The sequence below is a fragment of the Oncorhynchus gorbuscha genome, linkage group LG20 (genome assembly GCF_021184085.1).
Source record: "Oncorhynchus gorbuscha isolate QuinsamMale2020 ecotype Even-year linkage group LG20, OgorEven_v1.0, whole genome shotgun sequence".
Classification (NCBI taxonomy): domain Eukaryota; kingdom Metazoa; phylum Chordata; class Actinopteri; order Salmoniformes; family Salmonidae; genus Oncorhynchus; species Oncorhynchus gorbuscha.
In genome coordinates this window covers 3,147,567-3,166,825 of record NC_060192.1, presented here as the reverse complement: position 1 = coordinate 3,166,825, position 19,259 = coordinate 3,147,567, and the positions used below count along the sequence as shown (strand labels likewise).

The 19,259-nt window shown below is 43.7% G+C and overlaps 1 protein-coding gene across 1 annotated transcript in view; it reads right to left on the bottom strand.

Annotated features, from left to right (window-relative positions):
* The window catches only part of LOC124006612 (netrin receptor UNC5D-like), a 41,719-nt gene that overhangs the window by 14,433 nt on the left and 8,027 nt on the right, over window positions 1-19,259 (bottom strand). The window contains exons 2-6 of the mRNA XM_046316665.1: window positions 18,081-18,488; window positions 17,383-17,470; window positions 10,552-10,726; window positions 7,611-7,841; window positions 2,951-3,100 (exon numbers count right to left, since the gene is read on the bottom strand). Of these exons, the coding sequence (XP_046172621.1) occupies window positions 2,951-3,100; window positions 7,611-7,841; window positions 10,552-10,726; window positions 17,383-17,470; window positions 18,081-18,488 (1,052 nt within the window). The remainder of the gene's footprint in view (window positions 1-2,950; window positions 3,101-7,610; window positions 7,842-10,551; window positions 10,727-17,382; window positions 17,471-18,080; window positions 18,489-19,259) is intronic.

The following is a 19,259-nucleotide window of genomic DNA, read 5'->3' as shown; positions in this document are numbered from 1 at the left end:
GCAAGTAAAATGGTCAGTGAGCTGTTCTCTCATTTGTGTCTGGAAGTAGCTAGCAAGCTAGCCAACGTTAGCCAGTTAGCTTGGGGGCTTGACTGCTATTGTTAGGACAGAACGCTCAGATTAACCCTTAAAGAGATGGGTGGGGCTAAAGCTTAAGAGGCTGTGAACAATACTGAATGGGTGTAGACAAAGAAGAGCTCTCCAGTAGGTACAAAAACATTCAAAGGCCATTTTCTCAAAAGTCAGGTTACAAGTTTATCAACTTTCAAAGCAAAATTACTTTCCCATTGTTCCTCAAATGCAATGTATGATATACCATTTTGTAGCTCTGTGTCCCTGCTTTTATCCAATGTAAAAAACACAATTTCAAATTTTGCTACATAAGACTGAATCAAGGCGGTCGGTCACATATTAAATACCCTTTAGTACGGCTGACCCCATTTAGACAACTGGTCGATTGTTTGGTCGATAGGCTGTTGGTCGACCAATATTTTTTGTTGTTGAGCAGGGGTTGGAAATATATATAAAAAATATGGTACACGAGACACCTGTCTGATTCATGCCTGACTGAGTGGACTAATCCATTGCAGAGGCCGTGGGATGGCACACCAGTATCACCAGTAGTACATTTACCATTTAATTATATCGATCTCTGGCTCCCTCTTTAGTATTTTGTGTCTTCATTTTTAATCATCGCAGTGCTTAAAGGATCAGACAAGCTCAGTAGCCTACATATACGTAGTTGATTTGTTAAAACATACGGTAGGATCTGTCTATATATTGAAAAATACATGTTTAAAAATGTCTACCAATCGATTGGTCGAAAGAACAGACGACTCTCGGTTGACCAAGATTTTTTGTAGTCGGGGACAGCCCTAAACTATAGACCTTATCGAGCTCTGGGCCCGTATTCCCAAATAGTCTCAGATTAGGAGTAGTGATATAGAATTCATTTGGCCTTTTAGATCCAAATGAATGCGATTACATGAACAGATGGGGACCTGATCCTACATCAGCATGTTCTACTCTGAGGCACATTTTGAATACAGGTCCAGGATGACAAGATTTGTTAAACACTATGCCTGAATGCAAGCTAATTGCATTACCCTCTTTCTTATATTTCACCTTTTAACTACTAGTTAAAAGGTCCAAAAATAGCTTCCTAGCAAAGAGTGATTTCTTAACCTCTTCGAACTACCCATCGTGGATCCAGTATATTAGTTATCAGCAACAATGAATAGCATAGCGCAACATTCAAAAAATATTACTAGAAAATATTCATATTCATGAAATTCCGTGAAATATAGCGAAACACAGCTTAGCCTTTTGTTAATCACCCTGTCCTCTCAGATTTTGAAATTATGCTTTACAGCGAAAGCAATACAAGCGTTTGTGTATTGATAGCCTAGCATAGCATTATGTACACTTAGCATCAGGAAGCTTGGTCACGAAAATCAGAAAAGCAATCAAATTAACCGTTTACCTTTGATGATCTTGGGATGTTTTCACTCATGAGACTCCCAGTTAGACAGCAAATGTTCCTTTTGTTCCATAAAGATATTTTTTATATCCAAATACCTCCGCTAGTTTAGTGCGTTATGCCCAGGAATCCACCGGAAATATAAAAAAATCCAAATTATATTCATAATGTCGACAGAAACATGGCAAACGTTTTTTATAATCAATCCCCAAGGTGTTTTTCAAATATCTATTTGATAATACGTATATCAACTGGGACAGTTGGCTTTTCACTAGGACCGGGAGGAACATTGGCAGCCTCTCTCTTTTGAGCAAAAATAACTCTGAGAGTCCCCAACTGACCACTTACGTAATGTGGTCGTTCACGCTCATTCTTCAAAATAAGGGCCTGAAACTATGTCTAAAGGCTGTAAACACCTTAGGGGAGCCATAGAAAAAGGAATCTGGTTGATATCCCTTTCAATGGTCACTAGGGATGCATAGGAACACAGAGCTTTCAAAATAAGAGTCACTTCCTGATTGGATTTTTCTCAGGCTTTTACCTGCAATATCAGTTCTGTTATACTTACAGACAATATATTTACAGTTTTGGAAACTTTAGAGTGTTTTCTATCCTAAGCCGTCAATTACATGCATATTCTAGCATCTGGTCCTGAGAAATAGGCCATTTACTTTGGGAACGTTTTTTTCCCCAAAATAAAAATAGTGCCCCCTAGCTTCAAGAGGTTTTAAGAAATAATTTTGTAGGACTGTCTAGGAGTAGTCTGAGTGGTGAAGGGAAAACTGAAAATGAGCTGTTATTGGCAGAGAGGTCTGGAACTCTATTTCTTATTGGTCTATTAACTAATTTACAGCTTGAAATTTCAGGCGGTCTTTTCAAACAGCTCTTACACTAAAAGGGCATTATCACAGTATTATTCCAACCTCATAGTGTGGAAATATATACAAAACACGGGAAAATCACGGCAATGACTGCACTGGGCTTTTAAGACCAGACCAGATCAATGATCACTTTAGCCACTAAAAGACTTCAGCTAATCATTGAAGGGCAGCAGCCTCTTGGGGATGTGGTTGTGTATCCATGAGAAAACTGAATTGGAGGTGGCCAGTCTTAAATGACTTGCATGTTAACATTCCATTCTTCAAAGTCAAATCAGTTAATACATACTGTGTAGTTTCAATGACAAACAAACAGCCAGTCAATTAATATGTTATGTGTGTGTGTTTGTGAAGGGGGGTGGGGGTGGGGGGGAGAATATAGTTCTGGTCCCCTGCTGCTGTCCCTGCTCTTTGATGTGACCACAGAAGAAGAAGAAGGGATGGTTGATGGAGGAAATTACTCTGATGAAGGGATTGTGGTGGAAGGGAGGTTTCTGTAATGATTGGGTTCCATGCACACCCACACTCCCGCTCTAACCCTCTCCCACACACCCCCCGACACCCGCTCCCAACACATTCCTCCATCCCCTACCTGGCAGGTGGTGAAAGGCTTGATGCTCCAGAGGAACTGGGGGACGTCCTGGATGGAAAGCTGTAGGCTGAGGGAGTTCCCCCTGAACAGCAGCGTCTTGGGCTCCTCCAGGAGACAACCACCCCTCGCCCGCTCGGCCGACGCCACTTCCTGATAGGGAGATGAGGGAAAGAGAGATAAAAGGGTGAGAATTACATTAAATCCGGGTGTGTTTACATCGTTGCAGAATAGTATATTTTGGATTACAGAACATAGAAAAGCAATATTATTCAGTCACAACCCCTCTCCTTCATCTGTAACCCCATGGACTGCAGTGAGAAGCAGCGCTCTGAATAGGGTTGCAAAGCTACCGGTAATTTACCAAAGTTACTGTAATCTTCGGTAATTTTGGTAATTAACAGAAACTATATGGCAATCTATCGTAACGTTGTTAATTTATACTTGAATAACTTACAAAAAAAATGTAACCCGTATATAGAATGAATTTACTATATCTGTGTCCGTATTGTCCGTGGGTTTTTAGTAGATAGATGATATGATGATATGATATGAAAAAAGCATCTAATCAACAATTACCTCTGCAACTCAAATATTGACTGCCAACAGTTTGCCAACAAACAGATTGACAACAAATACATAGTGTGTAAATAAAAGTGTGTAAATACATCTAAAGGATATTTCATGCTGAAACACTCATATTAAATACCAATGGTATTCCCTAAGTTGATGGTTTATATTTAGAAAAATGTTTTACAGCTTTGTCATTCTATGTTTTATTTTTAAATCATCTTATTGAATTATGTCATATATTTAACATGTGATAAGGCCACACGGAGGGCCAGAGACACCTGGTATAATGTGAAGTCCCCAAAAGGGCCACTAGATGTATTGTGACAGATTACATAACAACCTTGAAAGATACAAAATTCTGGTAGTTTACTGGTAAACTTAAAAAGTTTCCAGTAATATACCCTCCCTTGCAACAACTAGCTCCCCCTGAATATCTAAACAACTCTAACCAGTTGTATTAAACAGCTCATGGGCAGATTAGGTATTCAGTTAGCCCCCTTTGCAAGAGAAAGCAAGTGGAATAATTGCTTAAAAGGCATTTTTCTTCATTTAGAAAGAATTCCATAATCATGTCACGCGTAGAATGAAACCTCCCAAACACACAAACAAATAAACAAATCCTGGCATCAAAACGTCCAATAAATAAGATCGGGCAGCACAATTCCCCTAAAATGCTGTTTCAGTTGAATTCATTGACATCACATGAGAAGCCACACAAAGAGACAGAAATCAAGCCTAATCTTCCAGAATAGCATTTCCTATTGATGAAAGGACTTTGGTGATTTCACGCTTTTTGGGTTCTCATCCGTGGGTATTGTTGTGTGATTCTCTAGGGAGACCGGGAGCATTAGTGAGTGTGTGTGTGTCTTTGTGTGTGTCTGTGCGTACTGTCTGTCTGTCTGTCTGTCTGTCTGTCTGTCTGTCTGTCTGTCTGTCTGTCTGTCTGTCTGTCTGTCTGTCTGTCTGTCTGTCTGTCTGTCTGTCTGTCTGTCTGTCTGTCTGTCTGTCTGTCTGTCTGTCTGTCTGTCTGCCTGTCTGTCTGTCTGTCTGTCTGCCTGCCTGCCTGTCTGTCTGTCTGTCTGTCTGTCTGCCTGCCTGCCTGCCTGCCTGCCTGCCTGCCTGCCTGCCTGCCTGCCTGCCTGCCTGCCTGCCTGCCTGCCTGCCTGCCTGTGTTTCCCAAACTCGGTCCTGAGGACCCCAAGGGGTGCACATTTTGGTTTTTGCCCTAGCACTACACAGCTGATTCAAATAATCAACTCACGATTAAGCTTTGATTATTTGAATCAGCTGTGTAGTGCTAAGGCAAAAACCAAAACGTGCACCCCTTGGGGTACCCAGGACCGAGTTTAGGAAATGGAAAAATCGCAACCCTGCTGGGCATCACAAGGGAAATCATTCGTCGTATGAAGCCCAAAAAACCCCACCAAAACAGGACAAATAAAAAGGGCAGAGTGACAGAGGCAGAGAAAATTGGTTGGTGGGTTTGGTCCCCAAATGCAACTCTATTCACCATGCAAGGCTCCCCTCTGACTGATGCGTCCATAACTGAATCTGCTCCAATGAGCCAAGATCTGTCAAATCACAACCTCTCTGGAGAATAACACACAGATTTAAAGCAACTGGCTGCTGTCAGAGGCGTGTGTGTGTGTGTGTGTGTGTGTAGGTGTGTGTGTGTTTGTCTTTTTGTGTGAATGAGGCAGAAAGAGGATAATGGGTGTCGATATGAGAGAGAATGAGAGCGCGATTGAAATTAGTTTGTGTGACAAGGCAGTAGATACTCTTCATCGAATACGATCCATACATCATCTCTTTACAGAACTAAAGAGAGAATGCACACACACACTCTCTCCCTAACTATCTCTCTTTCTCTTTATCCACCCTCTTTCTGTAATGTGTGTGCTCCCTTGCCAGGTTCATCTTTCGCTAAAAAAACATTTAATTAACACACTGCAAATATTCAATTAAGCCCCAGACAAAAGACAGGGGACGAAACATTGCAACGATGTCTCTCGTCTTTGTAATTAAAAGTCCCTCCTTGTCGCCTAGTTGTCGAACAGTCTCTATCTCTGTCTCTCTCTCAATTCAATTTAAGGGCAATAAAAATGAACTGTAAACATTACACTCACAGAAGTTCCAAGAGAATAAAGAAATGTCAAAATATGTATATTTTTTATTTGACATTTATTTAACTAGGCAAGTCTAGTAACGGTTTTGGTTTCGGTTACTAGAACAAATTCTTATTTTCAATGACGGCCTGGGAACAGTGGGTTAACAGCCTGTTCAGGGGCAGAACAACAGATTTGTACCTTGTCAGCTTGGGGATTTAAACTTCCAACCTTTCGGTTACTAGTCCAACACCTAATCACTAGGCTACCCTGCCGCCCCAATATATACATTGTTGTAACGATGTGCAAATAGTTAAAGTACAAAAAGGAAAATAAAAACATAAATATGGGTTATATTTACAATAGTGTTTGTTCTTCACTGGTTGCCCTTTTCTTGTGGCAACAGGTCACAAATCTTGCAATAGATATGGGAGTTTATCAAAATTGGGTTTGTTCTCCTTGTTCTTTGTGGATCTGTATAATCTGAGGAAAATAGGTGTCTCTAATATGGTCATACATTTGGCAGGAGATTAGGAAGTGCAGCTCAGTTTCCACTTCATTTTGTGGGCAGTGCACATAGCCTGTCTTCTCTTGAGAGCCAGGTCTGCCTACGGCGGCCTTTCTCAATAGCAATGCTCACTGAGTCTGTACATAGTCAAAGCTTTCCTTAAGTTTGGGTCAGTCACAGTGGTCAGGTATTCTGCCAAAGGGTACTCTCTGTTTAGGGCCAAACAGCATTCTAGTTTGCGCAGTTTTTTTTGTTAATTATTTTAGTTTTCTCATGATTTGGTTGGGTCTAATTGTGTTGCTGTCCTGGGGCTCTGTGGGGTCTGTTTGTGTTTGTGAACAGAGCCCCAGGACCAGCTTGCTTAGGGGACTCTTCTCCAGGTTCATCTCTCTGTAGGTGATGGCTTTGTTATGGAAGGTTTGGGAATAGCTTCCTTTTAGGTGGTTGTACATAATTAGCGGGTTGGCCTAAATCTGCTCTGCTTGCATTATTTGGTGCATTCTGCATTATTCTCTCTCTCATCTCCGGAAGAGCGTGAAAATCTGACAGAAGAAAGAAAGTCACAATGTGGAGGCGTGACGACACACACACACACACACACACACACACACACACACACACACACACACACACACACACACACACACACACACACACACACACACACACACACACACACACACACACACACACACACACACACACACACACACACACACACACACACACACACACACACACACACACACACAGCCTTCTAGCAAGCTGTCCTGTGTACAGTATAACCTTTGCATAGTACTTCCTGTCAGTTGAAACCTATTACTGCAGGCTAGCTGTTAGACAAGGGTTACTGACATCTTGTCCTCTCACAGATTACTCTCAGCCTAAACTAGTGTGATAGGCAGTCGGTCAATATATCCATCCATCCATTCGTCAGCCAGTCAGTCAGTCACTCAAGCAGTCAGCCAATCAGTTAGTTAGTTAGTCAGCCAAGTAGCCACCCCAGACTGATCACTAGCAACACACTTTTATTGGGGATGTTTGAAATGGTCCTGAGAACGTCGTTATACAGTATGCCTTCCTCGGCGCGCACCAAAAAAATAAAAATAAAAATGATTGCTGAGCACTGGGATGCTAGGAGCTGGAGAGCACTGCTCAGACCACTGTGATATACCAGTTCACAACGCTCTTGCAAGCCGTGTGAATGCTGATGATACCTGATGGTAATAGCGTGTCGTTTTTAAAAGATTTTGTTTCTAATCCTTCCCCAAACCATAGCTCTGACCTTTACCCCTCTATCCTAAACTTCACCCTTTGAGTTGTTTTTGTTTTAACCCTGTAACCACACAGAACTAATGCATAAAAATACACATTCATCCATAATATGTCGAAATTTGAAGGGAAACTATGCAATCTTGTTGGCCACCCATCCATTCACCCATCAAGCCATCTATCCATCCATTCACCTTCTCCATACCTGGAATGCGTAGGGGGTGTCGTCAACACAGTACACTCTGAGGCTGTATCCCAGTGGATTGGTGTTGTCTGCACTACCGAACACGGCCAACCTCAGCCTCTTCACAGCCTCCTGGTTCAGAGGCTCCCCCACCAGGGCGTAGCGCCCTGGATGCTCCAACAGCAGGTGGCAGCACTGAGCCTCCAGCAGACAGTAGCAGGAAGTGCTCTCCTCCTCCACCGACATTACTTCCTGTGTGAGAGGAAGAGAGAAGAAGATAAGGCGTTAGGGGCGGGTTGGGGCCATAATGTAATGCTTTTTAATGTGGAAAAAAGCCTGGATAAAGACGCAATCAGCACATTGGGCATCGTGGACAGCAACGTGATTACCACACCGTATGCATAGGTAATTTCTCCTTCATTCTGTGCTCAATTCCCCTCCTAAATCACCTACTGCACCATCCCAGTGACCCTGTGGCCCTCTGTACTAAGCTTATAAGGCATGGTTAAAAACCCTATAAAGCCAGGCTGCATAATATAGTAATGTAATCCACTGGCCTAGATGCAACACCTGGCCCCATTAGCTCTGCAGCAGACATAAGGAATCTTCTTTCTATATACCTCACGCTCACCAGACAGCCAGCCAGGCAGGAAGGGGAAATAAACGATGGCGTCAAACGCCCTCGTGGGTGGGGGCAGAGAGAGAGAGAGACAGGGGGGATGGGAGATAAGGGGAGAGAGAAAGCGAGAGAGATCGAGAGAGAGCGATTGAGAGGGAGCGGGAGAGAGATGCCTTCCATCTCTGGTAATGTCACTAATTCCAGCGATGGTTCACATTTGAAGAGGCTGGCCTGGCATTCTGCCTGAGATAAAGGGCTCATTATTTCACGGTAAAGGAGACAGGTTGCGCCACGGCTCCTTCACACGGGCAAGACGAGGGTGGCCTCTCTCGCTCTTTCTCTCATCTCGGTCTTTCTCAATTTATTTCAATTCAATTACCAATTTCTCTCTCCCTCTTCACCTTCTCTCTTCTTATCTCTCTCTCTCTCTTTCTTCTTTATCCCTCCTTTTATCTCCTCCTCTTCCCCCTGCTCTCCCTCTCTCCTGTCAGCATATAACCCACAGCGCGAGCACACATTCATTCGCCGACTGGTCTTTGATAGCTGCCTTTTGTGCAGCAAGCGTCTCTCGCCAGCAAATTATATCCAGTGTAAATGTCATAGGCAGTGAATAGGCCAGGGCCTTTGACCGTCACAGGTCAAACGCAAGGCACAAGGAGCTCTGAGCGCCGGGGTCAACTATGCCTAGGTGAGCTACCGGTCACTCTCCAACACTCCTTTGATGAAGTAAGTTAAACATTAAAGTTACAATGTAGCAATATTAAATCATTTCTGGGCAACAATCAAGTACCTTACTGTGTTTGTTATGAAATAAAAAAAATACCTTGTTAGCAAAGAGCAATTTCTCAAGCAAGAATATTGCTAGGACTGTCTGTGAGTGGTCTGAGTGGGAGGGAAAAACTGAAAACGAACTGTTATTGGCAGAGAGATTTGGAACGCTCTTTCTTATTGGTCTATTGACTAATTTACCGCCTGGTGATGACCACAGGCAGGCGACAACCCCATCTCACCAAAACAGGCAGAAATTGTAGGTGTTTTTTTAAAAACAGCTCTTACACTAAAAGGGCATTATCATAATTTTCACAATTTCACAGTATATATATATATATGTTGTGTGTGTGTGTGTGTGTGTGTGTGGAGAGAATATAGTTCTGGTCCCCTGCTGCTGTCTCTGCTCTTTGATGTGACCACATAGGAAGTAGAAGGGATGGTTGATGGAAGAAAGGAATCTGATGAAGGGATTGTGGTGGAAAGGAGGTTTCTGTAATGATGGGGTTCCACGCACACCCACACGCCGGGCCCCTCTCAGCCAGTCTTTTCAAACAGCTCATACAGTAAAAAGGCATTTGTTTATTTTTCACAATTACACAATATTATTCCAACCTCATAGCGTGGAAATGTAAAACACAGGACAATCACGTTGTTTACTGCATTGGGCCTTCAAAAGAACATCGCTGATACGTCTGCTGGGCTGGATAGACGGGTGGATGGATGGAGAAAAATGGAGGGTGTGGATTGATGTCGGAGCGAAGAGCTTGAGAGAATGAGGGAAAGACAGCGTGGGATGATATGAGACAGAGTTTTATTTTGAGAGGTTGGACTTGAGCTTTCACTACTTTTCAAAGAAGTCCATGCTCACATGAGTGAGTGAAATAGTTCCTCCTAACTGGCAGCTCAATGGACCTCAGTGGAATAGAGGTTGAGAAGTCAGTATGAAGGACAGAATATGTGGAATTTAGATTGTGATTGAATCTTATTCTCAGTTTTAGGGAAAAAGACAAGGTGAACACTGAACGTTCCTGCTTTTTTGTAAGGAACAAAGAAATCGAAATCAATTTATCTCAATCTAGTATATGGGAATGTTTCATTGGATGTGAGCATATTGGGTGACATTTTCCTTGCACATTAATGGCCCACAAAGAAAGCAAAGTTGTAGAAAATTACCGTAACTTAGATGGCACATAATTGAATCACCGAGCTGACAAGGTAAAAATCTGTCGTTCTGCCCCTGAACAAGGCAGTTAACTCACTGTTCCTAGGCCATCATTGAAAATAAGAATTTGTTCCTAACTGATTTGCCTTGTTAAATACAGGTCAAATAAATAAAAAAATCTGGGCCAGTTTCAATTTGATTTGATTACAGTGGCAGGCATTTGCATCGTCTGGAACGCATTTGAATGTTGTTTACTTGAACTCAGGTTACATAAACTCATGGATATTATAAAAGGAAAGTTACAATATCAATTGTGAATTATACAGAGTCTTTTACACAGTTAGGTTCCGAGAGAGAAAATGCCACACTGTTCCTCTTAATGTTCTGAAATGTTTTCAGGATAATCTCACCTCCCACTTGTTATCCTGTGTCTGCCTCTTGAGGCGGATGCTCCAGTTATCGGCGGCAACCTCAGCGCAGTGGGCTATCGTCATGGCGACGGGACAGGAGATGTCAAGGCCCAGCGGACCGTACGTGACCTCTGGACTCAGCAGGACCTCCTGTCTCTCTTCTGATAGGGTGCTGCTGAAAACACACAAACATCAGGATGGGTTTAGACTCCAAACTCTCCCCAGACACCGTACATGAATAGGGCATGTTTCTTAAACAATAATGGCTTTACATGAGCAAGAGCAAGAGGGGAAAAAGAAACTTCGATGAGGCTGCCATGAGTCCAAAAGGGCCTGCACTTACGACACAGCGCTCAATGAAAAGTGATGTCTGCTTGACTTCGTACTATTTGAGCCTCAACCGTCAGTCCTGCTGCTGCAGGCCTGGGGGTCAATTCTACTGTGAGGGTAGGCTAACCATCAACGGAGAATAAAAACATATGCCTGTGTTACATTGTTTTCTGAAACATCAGTTGAACACGATATGGGGTGAACAAAGTGAGATCAACCTCGCTCGCCACAGGATTTTCACTCTGCTTTATCGTTATTTATTTTTCAGATGATTCTCAGTGCCCATTGTTCAAATGAAAGCAATCAGCAGCATAACATTGGTTATGATCTCTCGTCTAAAAATACAGAATGAATAAGACAACAGTGGTGAAAGCCTGCAGCTGTTCTGCATGTATGTGTGTTCATGTGAGCACGCATGTTTGTGTGTGTGTATGTTTGTTTGTGTGTGTATATATATATATATATATATACTGCTCAAAAAAATAAAGGGAACACTAAAATAACACATCCTAGATCTGAATGAATGAAATATTCTTATTAAATACTTTTTTTCTTTACATAGTTGAATGTGCTGACAACAAAATCACACAGATTATCAATGGAAATCAAATTTATCAACCCATGGAGGTCTGGATTTGGAGTTACACTCAAAATTAATTTGGAAAACCACACTACAGGCCGATCCAACTTTGATGTAATGTCCTTAAAACAAGTCAAATGAGGCTCAGTAGTGTGTGTGGCCTCCACGTGCCTGTATGACCTCCCTACAACGCCTGGGCATGCTCCTGATGAGGTGGCGGATGGTCTCCTGAGGGATCTCCTCCCAGACCAGGACTAAAGCATCCGCCAACTCCTGGACAGTCTGTGGTGCAACGTGGCGTTGGTGGATGGAGCGAGACATGATGTCCCAGATGTGCTCAATTGGATTCAGGTCTGGGGAACGGGCGGGCCAGTCCATAGCATCAATGCCTTCCTCTTGCAGGAACTGCTGACACACTCCAGCCACATGAGGTCTAGCATTGTCTTGCATTAGGAGGAACCCAGGGCCAACCGCACCAGCATATGGTCTCACAAGGGGTCTGAGGATCTCATCTCGGTACCTAATGGCAGTCAGGCTACCTCTGGCGAGCACATGGAGGCCCCCCAAAGAAATGCAACCCCACACCATGACTGACCCACCGCCAAACCGGTCATGCTGGAGGATGTTGCAGGCAGCAGAACGTTCTCCACGGCGTCTCCAGACTGTCACGTCTGTCACATGTGCTCAGTGTGAATCTGCTTTCCTCTGTGAAGAGCACAGGGCGCCAGTGGCGAATTTGCCAATCTTGGTGTTCTTTGGCAAATGAAAAACGTCCTGCACGGTGTTGGGCTGTAAGCACAACCCCCACCTGTGGACGTCAGGCCCTCATACTACCCTCATGGAGTCTGTTTCTGACCGTTTGAGCAGACACATGCACATTTGTACCCTGCTGGAGGTCATTTTGCAGGTCTCTAGCAGTGGTCCTCCTGCTCCTCCTTGCACAAAGGCGGAGGTACCGGTCCTGCTGCTGTGTTGTTGCCCTCCTACGGCATCCTCCACGTCTCCTGATGTACTGGCCTGTCTCCTGGTGTACTGGCCTGTCTCCTGGTGTACTGGCCTGTCTCCTGATGTACTGGCCTGTCTCCTGATGTACTGGCCTGTCTCCTGATGTACTGGCCTGTCTCCTGGTGTACTGGCCTGTCTCCTGGTAGCGCCTCCATGCCCTGGACACTACGCTGACAGACACAGCAAACCTTCTTGCCACAGCTCGCATTGATGTTCCATCCTGGATGAGCTGCACTACCTGATCCACTTGTGTGGGTTGTAGACTCCGTCTCATGCTACCACTAGAGTGGAAGCACCGCCAGCATTCAAAAGTTACCAAAACATCAGCCAGGAAGAATAGGAACTGAGAAGTGGTCTGTGTTCCCCACCTGCAGAACCACTCCTTTATTGGGGGTGTCTTGCTAATTGCCTATAATTTCCCCCTGTTGTCTATTCCATTTGCACAACAGCATGTGAAATTTATTGTCAATCAGTGTTGCTTCCTAAGTGGACAGTTTGATTTCACAGAAGTGTGATTAACTTGGAGTTACATTGTGTTTTTTAAGAGTTCCCTTTATTTTTTTGAGCAGTGTATATATATATGCGTGTGTGTGTGTGTGTGTGTGTGTGTGTGTGTGTGTGTGTGTGTGTGTGTGTGTGTGTGTGTGTGTGTGTGTGTGTGTGTGTGTGTGTGTGTGTGTGTGTGTGTGTGTGTGTGTGTGTGTGTGTGTGTGTGTGTGTGTGTGTGTGTCTTTGTGCGCTATGGTAATTAGGCCGACTTGTTAGAGGAATATCAAGGTTACCTGCAGATCAGACTCTGATAATTAGCCTGAAGAGAGGAGAATAGAAAACATTTGCTTTTCAAAGAAAACATGATGACAAGATGAAAAACTAGAAATGTTTCATGGTTCTGTCTTGAGTATCTCGGGAACAAATTGAAATGATTTGTTCAACGGAATTAGTTTGAGAGGTGGATCAGGTAGGGTGACTTTGGGTTGTTGATGTTTTAATAATGGATTGGAGTGTTTTCATGTTGGAATGCTTTGACTGGCATTCTGATCCTGAATGATATTCTATGATCCACTGAAACTCTTATTCTGAAAACATGCAAACAAATAGAACACCATTTTTCTACGCATAAATTAGCTCCGTAAACAAGATAAAAAGGCCAAGTGAATAGTAACATGATTGCAAACAGAGAGAGGTTTGACTGAAGGCCACCGGAAGTAAGCCCTAATCAACACTCCTTCTCTCACTCTCGATCGTTCATCCCTCTATTGCAACTCCTCCTAACAACCTCGCAGTCTCCCTCTCACACCTCCATTCTTCGTCACTCACACTTTCCCTTTTCACTCCACTCGATCTCTCATTCACACTTACTTGGTCACTGATCGGATGTCTACAGAGATCTCCTGACCTCGTGTTAAGGCCACGGGCTATACCGTGGTGGCCTGACAAGGATCAAACAATAACTGCACTTCAAGGCACTAACACCCCGTGGGGATTTTAATGGTTTCATTTATTTAAAAAAAACACCGTAACAACCTTGGATACTGTTCCCTACGGAGTTTCAAGCTTTTCAGTGCACAACAAGACCTCGTTAGCTCGCTGAGTCAAAGCCAAGGCTTTAACACATTAGATGAGGCTAGTGCCAGGAACTGCCTCTGTTACAAGCACGTGACATTAAAAACACCGGAAGAACGGACACACTTTTCTGTGTGTGTTCAGCATAAGGCTCCTCAACTCAGCACCGCTAACTTAGACGGTTAACTGTTCTCCTGATCTCTCAGTAATATCTAATAACTCCCACCAAGGCCTCTAGACTGCAGTGTCCCTAGTGAGGAAAAGCCTCTCATCTCAGTCTCCATACGGCAGCCCTGGAGCCACCAAGGCTGAGCTGATCGATTCCTATCCTGCAGCCAATTGGAGATCCACCGCCACACCGCCTCATGTAGTTGGATTCGTCCTGAAGTCTGAATAGGAGGAAAACATTTCATTTCTCCCAGGGTCTCTCTATGCGCTTGTCAAAAGACTGTGATTGACAGCACAATGGTGCGCTGCCCTCCAGACTCCCTCTAATGCCAGGCAGGAAGTAAACAGCAAACAACGTTATCGGGACCAGGCAGAAACCTAAAGGTGTGGGCTCAGGGAGATCAAGGAGTGTTTAGAGTAGCGCACATCTCACGGGACAGACACAGGCAGTCCACTCCTAAGCTCTGAGGCGTAAACTATAGGTGACCTTTGATCCTTATCTTTACCCTCGCTACCCAGAAGCCTCTGGGGTGCTCTGAGGAGGAGGGAGGTGGAAGAGGGAGGAGGGAGGACATGGATTACAGCCACATTTGACACATTTGACAATCAATGTCACATATTTAAACTCCTTGAGAAGTCGAAATGTAATTTCATTGATGGGGCCAACCTGTTAACCAGGTTGTCAGGGTGATACGTTTTTGGGATGGTTTCATCCAGATGTGTTCGAGATGTTACACATTTTTGGTCTGCAAAGCGATCACAAACAAAATGATCCAAAAAGACTGACTCATGGTGGTGAGATAACTTCTTGAAAAGTCAACAGTATTACATTTCTTGTGAATGTCTTTTAACTGTCTTGCCATTTTCGCCTTGAGTAATAGCCTTGTGAAAGTCTTGACAGCTAAGTCATGGCAATGGGCTCTCCATAGCAGGCAATAGTTACATAGAGTCTGTCTTGTTCTATCTGACAAATGATGGCAGATACCCTTAACACTGAAGACTTTAACATTCACAGCCTTAACTAGTCACACAGGAAGGAGGGGGCTGAGCCAGTTGCTGAGCCAGTCGCTCAGGGCTATGCTGCAATCTGCAGGGCCGTGTCTGCAACTGCCAGCCTCTTCCTGACACATCAAGTCCTCAATTAAAAGTTTCCAGGTTACGCCGCAGTGCATTGAGGTATATTACGGTATATAGTACGGTATATTACGGTATATAGTACGGTATATTACGGTATATAGTACGGTATATTATGGTATATAGTACGGTATATTATGGTATATAGTACGGTATATAGTACGGTATATTATGGTATATAGTACGGTATATAGTACGGTATATTATGGTATATAGTACGGTATATTATGGTATATAGTATGGTATATTATGGTATATAGTACGGTATATTATGGTATATGGTACGGTATATTATGGTATATAGTACGGTATATTATGGTATATAGTACGGTATATTATGGTATATAGTACAGTATATTATGGTATATAGTACGGTATATTATGGTATATAGTACGGTATATTATGGTATATAGTACGGTATATTATGGTATATAGTACGGTATATTATGGTATATAGTACGGTATATTACGGTATATAGTACGGTATATTATGGTATATAGTACGGTATATTATGGTATATAGTACGGTATATTGCGTCACCGCAAGGGGGAGTTAAAATGCTGGTTATGCGTTTAGGTTCGGTGTAAATCATTGGTACCCAGGCGCTAATGCGTCTCTTGATGAATTGATGAATGGGTAGATAGAAACCAGACAGAAACGGATCATTGTAAACATTGCATTTGAATTAAGAATGGAGGAAGAATGGCGCAGGCATATAGCCTCGGCTACTAAGCACAGATAAATAAAACTCAAAACATGCTATTCTGTTCTTTCGAAATACCTTATCTTAGTATCGTGTTTTTTACGACCTTCCTAACTGAAGGCCTCATATAAAGCAGACAATTCGGTTCTTGATGCAGAGAAATAAATTAATTGGTTTAATTGGTAGTAGGCCCGAATCTAGATTCTATCTGAACCAATTAAAACATGCAAAATAGCCTTCTAAATAGGCCAAGCCTTCGATAGTAACATTGTCGTTGGTTTCTGAAGAGTTCAGCTCCTCCACTCAAGCAGGCACACAGACTCACTCATTTATGGCTTAACTCATTACCGAATAAATAACAACAATAGAAAGATCTGGTGGCTTTAAAACTAAAATAATCGCATTCAACTCTAAGGTCAAAACACATCGACTACTATCGATGTGCAGCATTTCCCTGATTCAGACTACAAATGTGCAAAAGCCCAATTAGCGGGAGGGATAGGGGCATCTTCTAGTCGCGTGCGGAGAGATTACAACAGCTGTCGGTCAAAACCAATACAGTGCAGTGAACCGGAGAATGTAAATAGTCATAAAGTCCAGGATATTATATCAACAAGAGAATAGAGAACGGAACGAGTCACATTTGAATTGAAACTATGATTGAATTGCATTTAAATGCCCAATTGTATTTCATATAATATTCTGCCAATATTGAAATTCGGGCTTGACCTTCTTCCTTTTTTTCTTCCTATCGGCCTACAATGAAATATAGAGTTCAATTGTATTCATGAAGTGTAGATGTTCTCAAAGATGCCCTCTGGTGGGCATTAACGGTACTGTAACGCACTGTACCATACCACAGCATACCGCATCCTATACCATAGTATGAAGCAACTTCTAATTGAGGAACCACTGTATGTGGGTGTGTTTGTGTGTGTGTTTGTATGTTGGAATGTGTGTGTGTGTGTGTGTGTGTGTGTGTGTGTGTGTGTGTGTGTGTGTGTGTGTGTGTGTGTGTGTGTGTGTGTGTGTGTGTGTGTGTGTGTGTGTGTGTGTGTGTGTGTGTGTGTGTGTGTGTGTGTGTGTGTGTGTGTGACAGTGAGTGAGTGAGTGAGTGAGTGAGTGAGTGAGTGAGTGAGTGAGTGAGTGAGTGAGTGAGTGAGTGAGTGAGCTTGCATACACCCGTGCGTGTGGGTGTGAAATAAGTGGGAGAGAGAGTGTGAGAAATAGGGAAAACAGGATGAGAGATGGAGTGAGATGAAGTGGTAGAATGAAAGAGAGAGCGATAAGAGGGAGGGAGGCAGGCAGCCTGATTCTCTGTGCCATATCTGTGTGTCGTGTTACACCTGCTGCTGTCCTCCTGGTTGATGACCATGTACATTTCCCAGGTAGTGTCCACAGCTATCCCCCCATGGGGCACCAACAGACTCACGCCTACAGACAGAGAGAGAAAGAGAGAGGAACAGAGGAGATTATCACGAGACACACACGCGCACACACACACACACACACGCGCACACACACACACACACACACACACACACACACACACACACACACACACACACACACACACACACACACACACACACACACACACACACACACACACACACACACACACACACACACACACACACACACACACACAGCTGTCTCCTGTCCTTTGTGACACTTTAATCTATTGGCAAGTTAGATTAGCCCTCTAGGAATTGTTTGTGGGCTCCAGTGTTGGTGGTAGTGTGTGTGTACGTGTGGTACACTGTTGGCAACATTGATTTGAGAGGCCCAGAGACCCCGACTGGCCTCTCTGACTGTCACCTGCACTAAATAGACCTGACACCCAGCAGTGTGTGTGCGTACGTGCGCGCGCGTGTATGTATGTATGTATCTTGTGATCCTCTCCTCTGTGCGTGTGTGTGCCTCTATGTATGTGGTATGTGGACCTGTGTGTGTGGAAGCCTCCATGCCTGTGTATGTGCACGCTTGCGTTTGCATGTGTACATGTGTGTGGTACATTGCCCTTACGAACCACAACCCTCACCTGTATTGGGCACCACCAGCCTCCCTCCCGCGTGTCCGAACACCCCGGCCGTCCTGAGTGGGGGCCTGAATGGCGTAGATGGGGCAAGGGGGCCGAGGAGGGTCTTCTCCCTCCTTCCTCTCAGCGTCCCCTCCAACCCCACACCGCTGTAGTCGGGCGCCAGTCCCCGGGGGAAGGTCTGGGGTTGGGCTTTCTGGATGTGGTACTCGGCCCCCCTCTCTGACACGCCCAGGGACACCATGAAAGAGGAGTGAACTTTGACCTTGAGGTCAGGCAGGGGGTCGAAGAGCGAAGGCTCCTGAGAGATGAGTTCTTTATCCATGGAGTCCTGGAAGCAGATGGGGCTGGTGTAGGTCCGTGACACCGTTAGGTCCGGCTGCTGGGATGAGTTGATCAACAGGGGGTTGCCTGGAAAAGAGAGAATACATGATTGATTGATTGGTTAATTTATTTGTTGGATGATTGGTTGGTTGATTAGTTAATTGACAGACAAAACGATATGGACAATGTGATTAGTCACAAACTGATTCCTAGTTATCATCACTGATGTCCCCCAGTGGCTCTGAAAGGACTGGATTGACCAATAAATATAATCTTAAATTGCAATAAAGTGTAACTAAAAAGTGTTACTAAAACTAAACTAAACAAAAAAATATAGTGTACATAGTATAACGGAGATGTTCTGTTACCAAAGCCAACACCTCATTTGGCCTCCTTTCCTTCCAGTTCTCTGCTGACAATGAATGGAACAAATTGCAAAAATCACTGAAGTTGGAGACTTATATATATCTCCCTCGCTAACTTTAAGCGTCAGCTGTCAGAGCAGCTTACCGATCGCTGCAGCTGTACACAGCCCGTCTGTGAATAGCCCATCCAACCAACTACCAACCTCATCCCCATATTTGTTTTTCTGCTCTTTTGCACACCAGGATTTCTACTTGCACATCCTCTTCTGCACATATATCACACCGCTGTGAATTGATAAATTGTAATTACTTTGCCACTATGGCCTATTTATTGCCTTACCTCCTTACTCCATTTGCACACACTGTATACAGATGTTTCTATTGTGTTATTGACTGTACGCTTGTTTATCCCATGTGTAATTATGTGTTGTTTTTGTCGCACTGCTTTGCTTTATCTTGGCCAGGTCGCAGTTGTAAATGAGAACTTGCTCTC